General features: G+C 40.1%; 1 protein-coding gene across 1 annotated transcript; it reads left to right on the top strand.

The window, feature by feature from the left end:
* Positions 1-1,132: 1,132 nt before the first annotated feature.
* On the top strand, positions 1,133-14,602 carry arhgdia (Rho GDP dissociation inhibitor (GDI) alpha). The gene is made up of 6 exons (XM_083930899.1): positions 1,133-1,223; positions 10,552-10,741; positions 11,388-11,471; positions 12,026-12,102; positions 12,231-12,294; positions 12,945-14,602. The coding sequence occupies exons 2-6, from the start codon at positions 10,558-10,560 to the stop codon at positions 13,142-13,144; spliced, it is 609 nt and encodes a 202-aa protein (XP_083787025.1). The 5' UTR covers positions 1,133-1,223; positions 10,552-10,557; the 3' UTR covers positions 13,145-14,602.
* The last annotated feature ends 1,377 nt before the right edge of the window (positions 14,603-15,979 follow it).

Raw genomic sequence — 15,979 nt, forward strand, 5'->3', positions numbered from 1 at the left:
GCGCGTGTCGGCAGCGCAATTCTCCCGGAAGCGTGTCACAAAATCAAGTTAACAAATACTGTTTCCGGTTAGGTTTTTCAAGATAGAAGTCTTTTTGTTCTACGAAAACGTTTGTGTTTGTGAACGTTTTGCATTTGTTTCTGCACAAATAGCGGTGTTATCTCCGGGTAGGTGGATAAAATAATTGGGAGTAAGCATTTTGCAGAATTCTCACCATCAATGCCTTATTTTATATTTACAAGGAGATTATTCTCATTACATAGCATTTTCATTTTGCAGTTGATCAAGGTGACGCTCGTGTTATATATTTCAGTTATATTTTGAGAGAATCAATGTTTTGTATGTAAATCTTAACCTGTACAGCATCAGTAACCAAATAGCTGGATAGTGTAGATCAGAGATATTCAACGCGAGGGTCCTCAGAGTTACTGTAGGATGTCTGCCCAATTGTTTGATATTCTTTCCGACGTTATTTTTTCAAAAATAGGTCTGCAAATATACATTAACATGGATGCAACGTATTATTAGCAAAGATAAATTGTGAAAAAATAAATACACTTACACAATCTTGATGATAGGCTTATTGGCTTACAGGCAAGGTAGCCACTAAGTTAGCCATGCACAGATACAATTGAGCTAAATGATTCAATGTGCATTCATGTATGTTTACATTAACATATGATGTATAAATACATGAATATGTTAATAATGATCAGTGTAATATCTTAGTATTGTATTCACCAAAAGAGCTGTGTGTATAGGCTTTAGCCCCCCTAGCTGTTAGGCCCAATTTAATATGCAACTCAATTTAATGCAAGAATTGTAGTGGGGGTCCCTGCCTCGTCTTTCTTTCAGCTAGGGGGTCCTTAGCACGTCGAAGACCACTTGTGTTGATAATTGTAATGGAGTAAAAAGTACAATGTTTCTCTCTGAAATGTGGAACTAAAACGTAACATAAAAAGGAAATACTCAAGTTTTTTTTTTTAAAAAGCCACAGATGCAGGTAAGTAAATGTCGATAATGTGATGGATTTCTCAAATGGTCAGTTACTCCAACACTGTGTACATTGTAAATTGACTTTAAAAAGAAAAGCCTTTATTTTGAAGGCGGCGCACCGGACGTTGCCTCCCCTGGTTCTTAGCGGCCGTTGGCTCAGATTTTCCGCCGCCGCTTCACTTCACTCCTCTCATCCAGAGACTGTCAAAGCCTACGGCGCTATAACGGTAAGAGTTGATGAAAACACACTTTATAAACTCTAAGAATATGTATTTTTAGCCGACTGGATATGTCTCCGGACGTTAGCCGTACATGTCCGAGGTGCTTTGGTGTAGTTAGCAAGTTTTTCCGGCACTTGATAAGGAAGTAAGGTATTAGCAACTTAACGTTACCTCAGGCTATGGACGCGTATTTACGAAAGGAGGAATTTGTTTACCAAAGAGTCACTGTTTTATACTTTTGTAGTCGTAGACCTACAGTGTCAAACTTCTAAGAATAAAAAAACTAGTTGCTAAGTCATTTGAAGTTATTCGACAACAGGAGTGTAGACTCATTTCCGGGTGTTGAGCCTCGTTAGGTAACGATCATCTATTGCAAGTAATTGTTCACAATAACTCAATACAATGAGTGGATGCATTGGCTATTTGACCGAAACTTCATTCAAATGAGGCATTTAGAGTCACTTACTATAAAATGCGTGTGACCTGACTGTCTTGTAGCACACGAGGAACATTTTACAGCCACTTCCTGAAACAAACTAAACTTCTTAATTTGAATTTGGCCTGAAGTGCGCACACCTTAGACCTCGCCTTTAGTAGTCAAGTGCACATAGATTACATCTGATGAGATCGAAATGGGCTCCAAGTGTCAGCTCTTTTGTGTGATAGTTAAGATGTTCACTTAGATAAATGACTGATACGTGATTTCTCAAAGCGATTGTGAATCCCCCATTTCCTTCCTGTATGTGTGTGTGTGTGTGGCCTGGAGGATTTTTTCCCTCCCCCCTCTAGAAACTTTTAGATAACTTATTTCTGACAGCCTTTCATTTGCTTCCTCTCTACCTGAGGACATGCAGTCTTGCAGTGAGGGGTCGGGTGGCTCAGTTTTTGTTTCTCTCATTTGACCTGGTTGATTAAAGAAGTAGACTTAACGACTAAAGAGTCAGCATTTGGCATTTCATTGAAGTTATTTCCCTTACATCAGCAGAATAAGCTTCGTACATGTTCATGCAGCTCACAGTAAGTGCAAGGGTCAAAACAACATATTAGTTGTACATATTAGCTCATATTTGGAAAGTGAAGGGTTGCACATCCTGTCTATGGTGCTGTATTGCCAATAATACGCAAAATCTGCTCGTTACAGCTTCACTAATGCTCCAGTGTATTGGGTTTGTCTATTTGATCTAATTCTAAAGGGACCAATACAGCAAAGTATTCTTTTTGAACTCTTAAAATATAAAATGCTTTAGATTTCTTCTTTTTTAGCTCAGTGCCACAGGGGGATATATGCAGGGATGCTAGCCAGACCCCCCTCCTCTACTCAGACCAGTGTGAGCTAGTAGTGATCAGCCTCTCTTTTTCATTGTATGATCCTCTTCAGTCAGAGCCTTCATCGACCACAGCAGCAGACTTCATCAACATCCTCTAAGAAGTGATAGGCTTCAATACAAGGCAGTGTTAAGGCCATAAATGTTTAATTTCCCCCAGTTGGTTGAATTTGCATGTTTTATACCTCTTGGAATATAATGTTGTTGCCATCCTGCCATCACCTCCCCCTTTTGCCAAGGGAGGCAGACCCGAATCTGGGAATAAGCCCTGACCTTTCAGTTGGCACCTTGGCTATCCCATTCATTGGCAGCTTCCTGCTGCTGCGCGCAGGGATTGCTCATTGGCTATTTTTAAAGCTTTCTATTTGTTCTGGTTCTTCCTGGGATATACATGTTTGCTTGCTTGTTTTTTTCTTCTCACATCCACCTCTCTCTTCTTAGTCCTCTTTGCTGATATAGCTGCTTCTGTGATGCACATCCTGTAAATGTGATCTTGGTTGCTTAAAGGCTGGGCCGATAGCTTTTCACGTAATCAACATCCACAAACTCACAACAAGCTTTTTTATCATGTTCCTTCTCTAATTTTCATCTGTTTTATTCTCAACCCCTTCTCTATTTCTGTTGAGATTGATTTCCTCTGCATTGCATCATCTCTGCCAGAAGCTCTTTGTGTAACACTTCCTTTAAAGCTTTGGCGTTGCATGCTGCACTACATCTTCAGCTTAGCAGTACTCAGCATGGTTTTATCTATTCTACTTACATCTAGCCTGTGCCCTTTTGCATTGGTGTCATTACAGCCTCTTTTTTAAAAAAAATAATTAGGTTGGATAAGCCTCACAGGTGGACTGCTAAATTGAGTTGTTCTTCAGATTCACACCATGTGGTTTAGTGCTCGAAAGGATATGAGTCATCGCACCTGAAAAAGGAAGTCTGCAGTCATTTCTTCAGACGAAAAAGCCTGGTGATAGTCTGACTTGCAACGTACCTTTGCCTGAACTAGAAACGAAAAATCCAAAATAAAATCCTAATGGTATCCAAATACACTATATACGTGTGTGTTTTATAGGGCTCATGTTGTCTTTGGTGCAGTCATTATTGTGTTGTTTGCATTAAAAAAAAATGAAATCACTATTATTGCTATCCCAGCAACACTACTTGCAGCTGATAGGGTTTCTGGCATGAGTGTTGCATGAAAAGAGACCAACAGAGACCAGAGTTCAAAGCAGCCGTAGATCTGTGAGTGACATCTTCAATAGGTTGGTGAGGCCAAGAGATAAAGGTCACTTCACAAAGGTCGCCAGTCACTCAGTTATAACAACAACATTTATATCCAGTTGCCGTCTCTGAGGTGAATGTGTTCTTAGACACAGCAATTTAGAATATTAAACAGCTGTAAGACTTCCGCTTGTCAAATATTTAGTAAAGGTGGCTCTGGTGTGCACAAACTACAAAGCTCCTGAGGTTTCACGTTTTTCTGATGTCTGGCTGCTCTATTCCTGCTGCGTTATCACCTTTGTCGCATTGTTGTTCCTCCTCATGTGTTCCTCCCTGTGAAGAGCCTGACCTGTATGATCCACGGCATCAGACGGAGCCCATAAGGTGTAGATCTGTATTCTTCAGCTTTACTTAAACTCTAGTTAAAGGCAATATTGACTAAATTTAAATATTACTGTGTTTTTAGCCGGACCGTAGCTAAGCGAGGGCCAGCCTTGTATACGCGAAAAGTTGGTCACTGATGAAGTTACACCCTTGGTTTAAATCAGTGACGGCGTTTGAGTTGGAGCTTCCTCATTGGCTATTGCTCTTTCAAAATGAATCAGCTGTGCCTCCACGATCAATCCGCGGATTCAATCAATATATGCGGTTGTCTGGGGTTGTTATTTCTGTGCTAAGCTTTTGTTACTCTACCTGCAAAGTTGAACCCAGAAAGCCTCGTTTTAAAAAAAAAAATAGGGAGAGCTCTCTAATAAGAGTTGTGTAGAGTGGCGTCGGATGCACTCATAGCAAACAGCTGAAGGAATAGGTCCGGTCTGTTTAACAAAGTAATTATACAATAACACTTTAGATTAGTAATGCAATACAATAAATAGCATGATAACGTTGTTGAATTTATTAAATTAAAGCAGTCTTCAATTATTTGTCTCCAAGGTAGCTTGACCATGTCATGTGATGCTACTGCAAGTTCAGTACACTTTAAAATGTGAATTATTGTATATCAAATGTTCATCTACAATTTTGTTAGACACTACTCAATTTGACAAAATTGTCCATACATGGTCCAGTCATATAGGAGTCAACCTTAGTCTTGTTCTCTTGTCCCTTCTCCCCCTTACACACACACACACACACACACACACACACACACACACACACACACACACACACACACACACACACACACACACACACACACACACACACACACACACACACACACACACACACACACACACACACCCCTCCACTCCATAAAGCCCCTATCATCCCACAGGGATTCCCTGGTGCTCATTGAGCTTGTAGATCAATTATCTTCAGTAACGTTTGATGACACTAATGACTCCCCTCACGGAGAATCCTCTTGATGGGCCACCAGTGACGCCTCCAAACACTTTCCTCTCCTGTCCCTGAATGCCTCATTAGCCGTAATTCCACTTTCCATAATCTAACTTCTTGGAGGTGTTGCTAAGGAACGGGCCTAATCTGAAGCATCCGCTGCTGCCGAGCTTGGTGTGTTTTTAAAATCGTGCTTCTGCTTAGCCCTGTCCAGCAAACAGATTATCCTCCTGTAGGAGGCGGGTGAAGGTTAGGACGCCGAGGTGGAGAGGTTCAATGACACATCCAGTATTTGTTTGCATGATCTCATGACCTGTGTATTGTCTCCCAGCAGAACAATGAATGGGCCTTTTCCTTTCAGATTAGACTGTAGCCAGTTAGCCGCACCCGCATTGTTAGCCTGAAAGAATGTGCATCATTATGAGGACGGTGTTGTCAATATTGTTTAAACTAATCCATTTTACTCAGTGGATGGGTTTTTTAATTTGCTGATTGAACAATTTCATACTTTAAGATGGCATCTATGGGTGACGTGGCTGTGTGCAGACACTCTTATAAAACTGTGTCTTCTGTATGTGCTTGTGCTTATGTTGGTAACTATTTTGTTGACAGTAAAAGACCGCAGGGAAGCAGCACAGAGTCACGTACACTAAGCGATGATATACTTTAGCTCCACAGTAGAAAGGACCATTATTCAGCATGAATCAACACAGTATTTGTAGCTCTTAAAGTTTAAAATTGCTTCATAAAATAACAATCATTATCATCATGATACCCATGATCATGTTCCACGCTCTGTCCTCAATAGGAGATAATTTAGTTTCTATAGTAGTAGTGATTGACATTGTTTTAATAAAAAAAGTGTTTTCAAAAATGTTACTTGATAAATAAAAACATGTTCTTCTGCAAACCCCTTAAAGATGCAAATGTTCTCATCTATTTATCATCGTAGACTTAATAACTTTAAACATAACTTTAAAAAATAGCAAATATACATATTTGAGAAGTTGGAACCAAATACATTTTGGTTTTAAAAAAGAACACGACACAAGAGGCGACCAACAATGACGGCTCCTAAAGAGGTTAGCTTAGATGCTAAAATAGCATCTGTTTTAGCAGCACTGGAGAGTTTTTCTCTGTCCGTCTTTTCTCTCTTTCTCTCCTTTTCTTCCTCTCCAACCGGTCAGGACAGATGTCCGTCCTCCACAGAGCTGGGTCTGTCTGACGTTCCTGCCTGTAATAGGGAAGGTTTTCGCTGCCACCGTACTCTACGGGGGAATTGTTGGGTCTATGTTTATCATAAATAAGTCATAGAGAGTGGTCTTTACCTAGTTTGTAAAGTGTCCTGAGATAACTTTTGTTATGATTCGACACTATAAATAAAATTGAATTGATTTGAAATTGAAATTATCTTCTTTGAGAGAAGAGAACAACACTGAACGCTTTTCTCGATGGAAAATATGTTTTTGCTCTTCTCCAAAGTGACTTCAGCGAGAGTTTGATGGACAGTTCATCCAATCACCTGCCAGGTGTGTTTTAAAAAGAGCCTGCCCTTTCCAAATCAGTTTCCTATGACGCCTTCTCAGATGTTTCTGCGTAACAAACCATCTGACGAGTCGGGTTAGAGTTATCCAGCCCTTGCCCTTAAAATAGTACTCCGCTGATCTAGCATTTCACCTAGGGCTGGGAGATATGGTCGAAATCCTTTATCCAGGTATAGGTAATTTCAAGTCTTGATAACGATACATATCATGATGTCATGTTTCCTGGTAATTTAATTTAAAAAATAATTTTGTATACCTCTTTATTAAGAACAGTAGTGTTAAGTTAACACAGCATGCAAGGATCAGATTACAAAGTTCCGTCCAATAACGTAAATATTGCCGTAATGCAGTTTGGCTGCTGGCTTTTTGAAGTTGCGATAAGAATTACATTAAAATGTCGCTTTGATGATATACTGTCATATTGCAAATTCCTAATTGCACTTATAACATTATCGATCTTACAGACTTTGAGATGTCAAATTGGTGAAGTTCCTGCATCTTTGTCCTCCATATTGATTTTAAATGTAGCAAAAGCCTCCTACATGTCTTACAGTGTGTATAGTGTAGCTCTCCACCCAACGCATGTCTAAAAAGGACACTCACTTCCTCCTTTGTGACAGTTTTGTTAAGCTGCAGTCACAGTGGAACATGCAGGAGAATAGAGGAAGTGAGAAAAACCAACCTGTTCGTCGATACTTCAATATGATATGACGGCACCGCTGTGTTATCTGCTCTTCTTTTCCTCTCTTTGTGCAACAAGGAGTCTCTCACTCATTCCCTCTGACCAGAAGCACTCACACACAGCTGACCAGATACTGACACAAAAGGAATTTGTGCTTTATGAGACCACAGAGGCCCCATTTGGATAAACGATGCTGTGTTCCCAGTTCCTGCTTTGCTAACACCCAACTCTATATGGCAGACACAATAGAACAGTGAAGAGCATTACAGGCGGGGCGACAAACTAGTTGCTGTTGCATGGAGTGTCTGTGTGCTGTCATGATTTATCGTGGTTCCTCAGATTGTAAATAGTGTGTTACGGTATTATTCTCTTTACTGAGAGGAGGATTCACTTGGTACAGCACGTGAAGCCTGTGTTTGCAATAGTCTGAAAGCTTACCTGTGTTGATTTATGATGACCTTTAACTAACACGTTGGCACGAATTTGCAACAGTAAACAAAGCCGAGGCAGCAAATATTTAGGGATTATTTACACTAAGAAGAAGTTTAGTTTAATCAGACTTAAAGCAGTTTGTTTATAGCCTTATGTCTTCCTCTTTCTAATATTTGGTATTACTTTACACTGTTACTGATTTCTTCACATCATTTACATTCAAGCATTTATCGCCTTGGGTCTGTTTTACACAGCTTTCCTTTTTCAGAGTGATAAATCCTCTTCTTTAGTGTGACAGCTATGGTTCCTTTCTCAGTTGAATTAGCTCAAATACAGGAAGTTGCTTTCTTTCAACATTAAATGGGGAAAATTTAGGATAAGAAGTTTGAGGACTAGTTGCCTGTTAACTGAGAGAAATGTTTTTTTTTCTCAAAAATGTCAGATTCATTAAATAATGGGGATGGGAATTGAGAACTGGTATCAAATTGGAATCGTATGCATCCTGAGCTTATCGATTCCTTTTTTATAAATGCCGGTATGTTTTTCTGACAATTGCACATCAAACTCATGTGTCCCCGTTAAACAATAAGGAGTTTTCATGGAAATGATGAAACAAACCATAGCGTGGAATTATAATATATAAGCACCACGCAGGCAGGGCAGAAAGGGAAGTTTGGAGTCCCCTGCTAGAGCTGTTGCCCCCGGGACCCGATCCCTGATAAGCGGTTGAAGATCAGTATGAGTAAGTGAGGGAGTGAGTGAGTGGCACCACGCAGGCAGACGTTTCTTTTGAAAAACCTGAAAATGGAAATAAAAAGAAAGCTGTGTAGATATTTGCTCATTTAATCTAAACAGTGTTCAGACTCAGAAATAATAAAACAGTTGTGTTGACGCTGAAAACCTGTGTAGGCCTATTTTTTTCCCCACAGAAAATTGACCAGGAATCAATAAGGGATACCATAAAGAGTCACACCGATAAGCAGAATCTATACGGGCATTGGGATCATTAAAATATTATCAATTCCAATCCAAATGCAATAATGAGTGACCTAAACGTGACTGATCCCACAGCGAGTTCTGTTATGATTGACATTACTAAATAGTATCGGTTCTCTTAATGACACATTTATGGCTGTGTTCATTTCTGCCTGACTCAGGAAATAAAATGAACTATCACCAAGCACATACCTTTGCATTTGAAAGCTGATATGAAAATGCTCGACACCATCAGACGTGTGTTGTCAGTTGTCTGTGGACTGCAGGAAGAACAGGAAAAACAGACCACACAGATCAGGTGTTACGAGGGCACCATCATGTAGCTGCCTCTTGGCTTTCCCAGGTGTAGATCAGAGTTGTATAGCTGCGCCAAGCATATGTGCACCAGATGTTAGTATAAATAGGTACCTCCTTTTTATTTCACCACTGCATTTTATGAGCAACAATTGAGTTTTGTAGCACCTCCTGTGTTCCCACAAAAATGAAGATGATGTCACTACGTTGTTATGCTGGTCACTGCTCAGGATCAGCACCCTCGCTTCTAATCAGTAGTGACTGGTGTGACAGTGCAGCTGGACGTAGACGGCCACATTAGCACCGCTGTTTTCTCTGAGGTCTGACAGCAGTTTGTGATGGAGGAGAAAAGTGAGGGAGAAGCCTGGAGGTTATCAGCTTTTAGACCACCGGTCCAGATGGTAACGATGCTTGAAAGATGCTTGTGTGTATGTTTTGTGCTTTCACATGTGTGTGATCTATAACTCAGCATACACTGACTAAAATACAATAAAACTGCCTCGTCTCTTGTCAAAAATAAGGATAAAGTCAACTGTGATGATCCACGCAGAGCATGTTGTAAACTCTAATATGCTGAGAAATCTTTTTGTCATCAGTTTCGTCACTCTGTGATCTAAAACTATTCACAGCATCTTTAGCTTTGTCATTTCATGTGAACAGAGTTGTTGCTGTTTAAAGTTTTCATAGTTTCATTATGCTCCACTCAACAGTATAGAGTCATAGACAGCAGGGGTGGGAGTCAGAGTAACTGATGATGATAGTGATGGTATCACGAACGATACAGCGATTTTGCGATACTCCAACACTGCAAGACCATCATCTACAAAACATCATGATATCTGTGTAACTGAAGAGCAAAAAAATCACTTGTAAAAAGGAGAAAAGCAGGAAGTATGAATTTATTTGCTGCATTGTAGTGTTGGTTTCACATCATTTGACAGATTAAACAATGTACAACAGAGCATATGCTCTTAGATCACACACACACACAAACACACACAGACTGCAACGTGTCAATTGCCGCGTGTGACATTCAAATGTAAAACACACATATATAATTTTCAGAAAAGTAAAAATCTAATAAATGAATGCAAAAGATGCACATTCCTCTCTTTAAAAACAGTTTCCAGTGTAATGATAATCTATCACAAAAGAAAGTAATACGATATATTGTTGTATCAATTTTGTCCTACCTGTAATAGGCAGTATCTCCAAACTTCAGCAAATCTCAGGATAAATAAACAGCAAACAAACAGTAAGAGGAACAATGTTATTTATGGTGTTTCTTTTTACATGAGCTGCTGATTTACGTACGCTGCTAAAGCCCCGAGGTCAAAGTTCACTGCGTTTCCCTCTGGATAAGTAATCTGTTATAATCATCCAGCATCTGGATGTCTAATAACCATGCGCTGCCTTGCAGTCTGTTGTGTGGAGTCTTGCTGTCAGTCCATCTTACTTAATTTTTTTGTTCTCTAACCTCTCTGCTGTCACTTTCTTGTTGTGTTTAGCACATCATGGCAGAGCAGGACCTTACACCAGAGCAGCTGGCAGAGCTCGCAGCCAACGTAGAGGATGAAAGCTCAGTCAACTACAAGCCTCCTGCCCAGAAGACCTTAGAGGAGATCCAGAAGCTGGACGCAGAGGATGAGAGCCTGCGCAAGTACAAGGAGGCCCTGCTGGGCAAGGTTCCCAATGCAGGTTAGTGATCCTCGCTGAGTATAACACTCAGGATCTTCTAGAACAACTGCAAATGTAACATAAGCCATTAACTAACACACATTCAGATGTATCAATTGATTTCATCCACCAGTACAGCCAATGCAAAAAAACACTTAAGATAACTATTCTTGTTGTAGGTTATGTCATTAAGTGTGCAATGTGTGTTATACATCCATGACAGCTGGTAAAGCTGCTGCTCAGTGTGTTTTCACCACCAATAGTACGGGGAATCGAACCTCAGTTATTTGTTGTGAAAACAATTCAGTTACTCAGAGTATTGAACACTGTTAAGTAAGACGATTAACACCAAATGACTGAACAGTTCCTTACTTTTTACTTGATCAGATGTCTGATTTCAGTAATTGTTGTTTATCTTACCAGTATACTATAATTTTATATTATGGTTCAAAGTTTGGCTTTTGTAAAATGGAAAATTTGGTGTGTGGTAAAAGCAAAATGACTTATTACGTATTTTGAAAACTTTGAACAGTGTAAAATCTAGTTAAACATGAGCTACTGTCTTACCTTCATTTTTTTTTTTTGCACAGTTTGATCTGGAGTTTTCTCTCAGGTGCTATTAGTTGATGATCATAATTTTGGACTTTTTTTTTTTCTTCCTTCTAAGATCCCAGCGTCCCCAACGTCCAGGTGACAAGAATGACTCTGTTATGCGAAACAGCTCCAAACCCTCTGATCCTCGACCTGCAGGGTGAGTGGTACCCACGGTCTGTGTGAGGCTGCGATTGGGACGGAACTCTACAGCAACCTTTTCTTCTCTCTTTTTTGAGTGAAAATTGATCATTTATAGTTGAAGCCCACATTTAGGCAGCTGTCTTTCCATACAGCAGACACACTGGAAGAATTAGCTGGTAGTAACATTCATTATAAACACTAATCACTCCCATTGTTGTGTGCAAATATAGGCCGAATGACCTGCTGGGTCATTAGCCTGCTAATTAGTCATGACATGATTCCTGTGTAAGTGGGTTAATGAGCCATTTCCTGATGGCTCTCCTGCCCTCCCTCGGTGGTCACACTGAGCTACAGGAGAGCTGGGCTCACTGTGCCACCTGGTGTTCAGTATCAGTACTACAGGGTGTTAACATCAAAACACTTTGATTGTGAGAATAAAGTCTCTCCTCTGATAAAACTCAACCGATTAAGATGAATGTTTTTAGACTGTAAAATGCTTTTAAACGAATATTTAATTATATCTTTGACATCTTCAATTTTCTTTTCATGCTGTGTTGCTTTCTCTTGCAGGAGATCTGGAGAACTTCAGGAAGAACCCATTTGTGCTGAAGGAGGGAGTGGAATACAGAATAAAGATCAACTTCAAGGTGAGAGAGAGTCTGGTCTTTGTGAAACTGTTGTCTCAGACTGTTGGGGTCATGATGGTGTTACTGCAGTTGATGTCTCTGTCACGGGAAACTGTCTAGCAGGATGTGATGGATGTTTCCTTTTGCAGGTCAACAAGGAAATTGTGTCTGGCCTGAAGTACACTCAGCAATCTTACAGGAAAGGAGTAAAGGGTAATGCTTTTATTTATAATATCTATTTATGAAATTAATTTTGGGTGGAAATGTCATGTAAAGCAGCATCCTCTGACTTAATTAACTTAAGTAATTTCCAAGTCTGGACGGTTATGGGGGGAAAAACATAAACATAAAACATAAAAGAAAACATAAGACTAGAATGGTATTTTCCTCCAGGCCTTAAATAGGTTTAATTATGATATGGAAACAGCCTATTTAACATGGAGCTCAATGAGAAACTGCTCTGTTATGAAACCTGCCCCTTGAGGACACTCAGCGAACTGCAATTTTTAGCACTTCCTTATTGGATCAACCAGGAACTCACTCTGGTTGGGGATTGATTCGGGCGGGACCAGTTTTATTTGAGGTATTCTTTGTGGACCGTTTTACATAAGGTGAAACTCGCCCTAATTTTGACTGACATTTTCTGGAATAATTACTGACATGGCGCATTCGGATAGGACTAAAATCTCCAGCAAAATGACCTTACCCCACGTCCCCCCATTAAACTAGTCCCGTCCAAAAAGAGCTTTAGCCTCTGTATATGGGGCATCTGCTCAACCAAGTGAGCTACTAGGCGCCCCAGCAGGCAGCATTTCTTCTTCTTCTTCTCACAACTCCCTTTTCTCTCCCTCTCTAATGTACAGTCGATAAGACGGACTACATGGTCGGGAGCTACGGGCCCAGAGAGGAGGAACACGAGTACCTCACCCCCATGGAGGAGTCACCCAAAGGGATGATTGCCCGCGGCACCTACAACATAAAGTCCAAGTTCACCGACGACGACAAACACGATCATCTCTCCTGGGAATGGAGCCTCACTATCAAGAAAGATTGGAAAGAATGATTCCCCACCCCCCCGCCATTCTAGCATTGACGTCTTCCTCCGCTCTGTCCCCCCCTTTTTTAATTATTCCTATCTGGATTATGTGCTGAAGCTTTTGCTCTCTCCGTCCATCGACAACCCCGCTCTCCCTTCTCTCTTAGTCTAAATTCCAATCACTTCATCATTCCTCTCATCATAATGCTTTCCTGTGTTTGCACCCGCCCTTTCTGTTAAGTATTACATCTTTTAAAAAATGGAGAAAGCAAACAATATTTGTTCAGAAAAGAAAAAATAAGCAAAAGATATAGTCTGCTAAATGCTGTTGGAAAAGTGATGAACTATGTGCTCCCCTCTGTTCATTACCTCCCCCCCCCCACACACACTTTCATTCTTCTCTATTTTTCAGATTGTTTTGTACAATTACCGTGATCTGCCTTGGAAAGCATTGTACAGGACGCAGTATTGCTGTATGTACGTGGCCACTGTACGGTCATTGACCAATCATTGCTGGACGCAGCTCCCCTTAAGCCTTTGAGCAGATTATTTGTACCAGGGTCTGGGTAAATTATTTGGAATTCAGGCCAGCTCTTTTTAAATGATTTTGGCAAAGTCTGCTCAGAGAACGAAGGGGAGACGAAATTACCTCTAACCCCTTGTGACCCCCTCGCTGTAGGTATGGCTGTTATTTTCCTGATCAGGGTATTTTGGCATTTTTTTTAAAAAATCAGCCATGTGGCCTTAACAATCCATAGGAAGAAATAGGAAACCTAATTGAGCCATTTGCCTTCAGATTATATTTGCCAGACCATCATGTGAGCCTGTTTTTAACAATACTTGTAATACACGGACAAGTAATCAGGACTAAGAACGTTTAACACCTTTTTATTTCAGGTTTGATGATTTGTAAAAAGCCATTATGTCTTTGTGTCGATCATATCTCCATTTATGACATTTTTCTCTACAGTACTCGTAGTTTTCTAAATATCAGTTAACTTTTCTAAAAAAAAAATATTATTTACAGTAACTGTAAACATGAGCCCAGACAGTACTAATGGCTTTTTGTCACCTATTGTCCTCTCTAGTCCATATTTTCCAGTGTTTTCAAGGACTGTTAAACTGCTCACCTTGTATTAACGTAGGTTTAAAATTACCAATGCTCACTGTGCCTCCAGTCTCTTACAACCACATGCTGCTGTGCTCAACATCAGTGAGGTGAGGTGAGACGTTGTTTGTAATTGACCTCTGAACCAGTATAGAGACATCAGTCCCCAACCAGAAAGATAAAAGTGTTTTCTTTTTTTATATATATATACACACTCCAGAAGTATGGGAATAAAGTCTGTTTTTTACGAAAGCTACGTTCAGCTCTCGTGTCACAGACTGATGTTTTTCTCTGTGGGTTGGGTTTTGACTCAACGTGCGCTACTTGTATTACCTTTACTGATCTCCTGTGTTCACATTAAAAGTGTTCAGACTGGGCCCGCACGTGTCCTGTCGTCTGATTTCAGGATTTCTGTATTCAACCTGCTGCAGGATTTAATTATTCAGGTTCATACTTATATTTTGGCTTTCTACTAAAATGTTTGGATGCTTTAATGTTTAAAAAAAACACATACTGTCTGGCTGTACATACCTGTAGTCACCCTGATTGGTCAGCATCTCCGGGTCCTCTGCACATGCGCTCTCTGCGTCTCTGCACCATCATTGCAGCCGGGGAATGACTGTAACAACACTTTCTACCTATCTATATAGAGTGAGGTTGTGACATCAAAACCGTACAGAAGACCTGACGGCTTGTTTAAGGCCACAATTTCTGAAAAAGGGCTGTGTGCGCATTTTTCTGTAGATTGAGTTTTGATCCTTTCACAGTATTTATAAAGCACCTCAACCTGCTTATTAATCGAAAGACATGGACAGCTCACTTTTTACGTTATGCCACCTTTAACAAGAAGACCCCGGCCGATACATTTCTTATTTTAATCAACAGAAAACATTTTTAAATGGCGTACTACTAGAACAACTTTGACAATGTTGCAATAAACGTAGAACTGATTATGTCGTTATGTCTGAAATGATGGAACAAATCCCTGAAACTGATCATTGCCCCCTGCGGCTTGAAATGCATGCTTTAAAAACACCACAGAGGCTTGTCTCCTATTCAGGCGTCATCTCCTTCACCAGATAAGTAATAAACTATGTAAGTAAACAAAACGCCATCAAACACTTATGCACAGTACACTTTGGCAGCTGTCTTGAAGGACTTTTTTTTTTAAAATCCAACAAATTCAAACCACACACACGGTCAAATATCATCATTCAAGCCGGACCAAAGCTTGCATGATTTGAGTTCCTACCTGCTTTTATAGACTGACCGTATGTAGCACTTAGTGTTTATTAGACATGCTTCAAATGCTGTAAGTAGTTTCAAAGCCAATGGCTGTTTTTCTCTCTTTTTATATTAATTATTTGGCTTAATTATTGTCCATAAATGTAAAAAAAAAAATAGTTAAATCATTTCTGCATCAGTACATCTCAATAACAAATACTAAATCACACACTAGGCCGTCCTCAGACAGAAACCAAACCCTCCATTCTGATTATTCGTCAGTTATGGTCACTCCGAAAAAAGGCATTTCATCAAAGATCTTCCATCCATGTAGTGAAATCGAACATGTGGCAGTTTCAGATCAATCAGCCATTCACTGCGAACAATATGCATCATTAATCACCCGCCTCTATGACTACAGCCATCCACCCAGTAAGTCATAAGTGGTCAAATGAAAGACGAGAAGTCTTGGAAACTGAGGTAAATTCACAGTCACTGTTTTCAGTGCATGTAGTATCAGTAGCTCCAGC

This window comes from Echiichthys vipera (genome assembly GCF_963691815.1).
Source record: "Echiichthys vipera genome assembly, chromosome: 17".
Lineage (NCBI taxonomy): Eukaryota > Metazoa > Chordata > Actinopteri > Perciformes > Trachinidae > Echiichthys > Echiichthys vipera.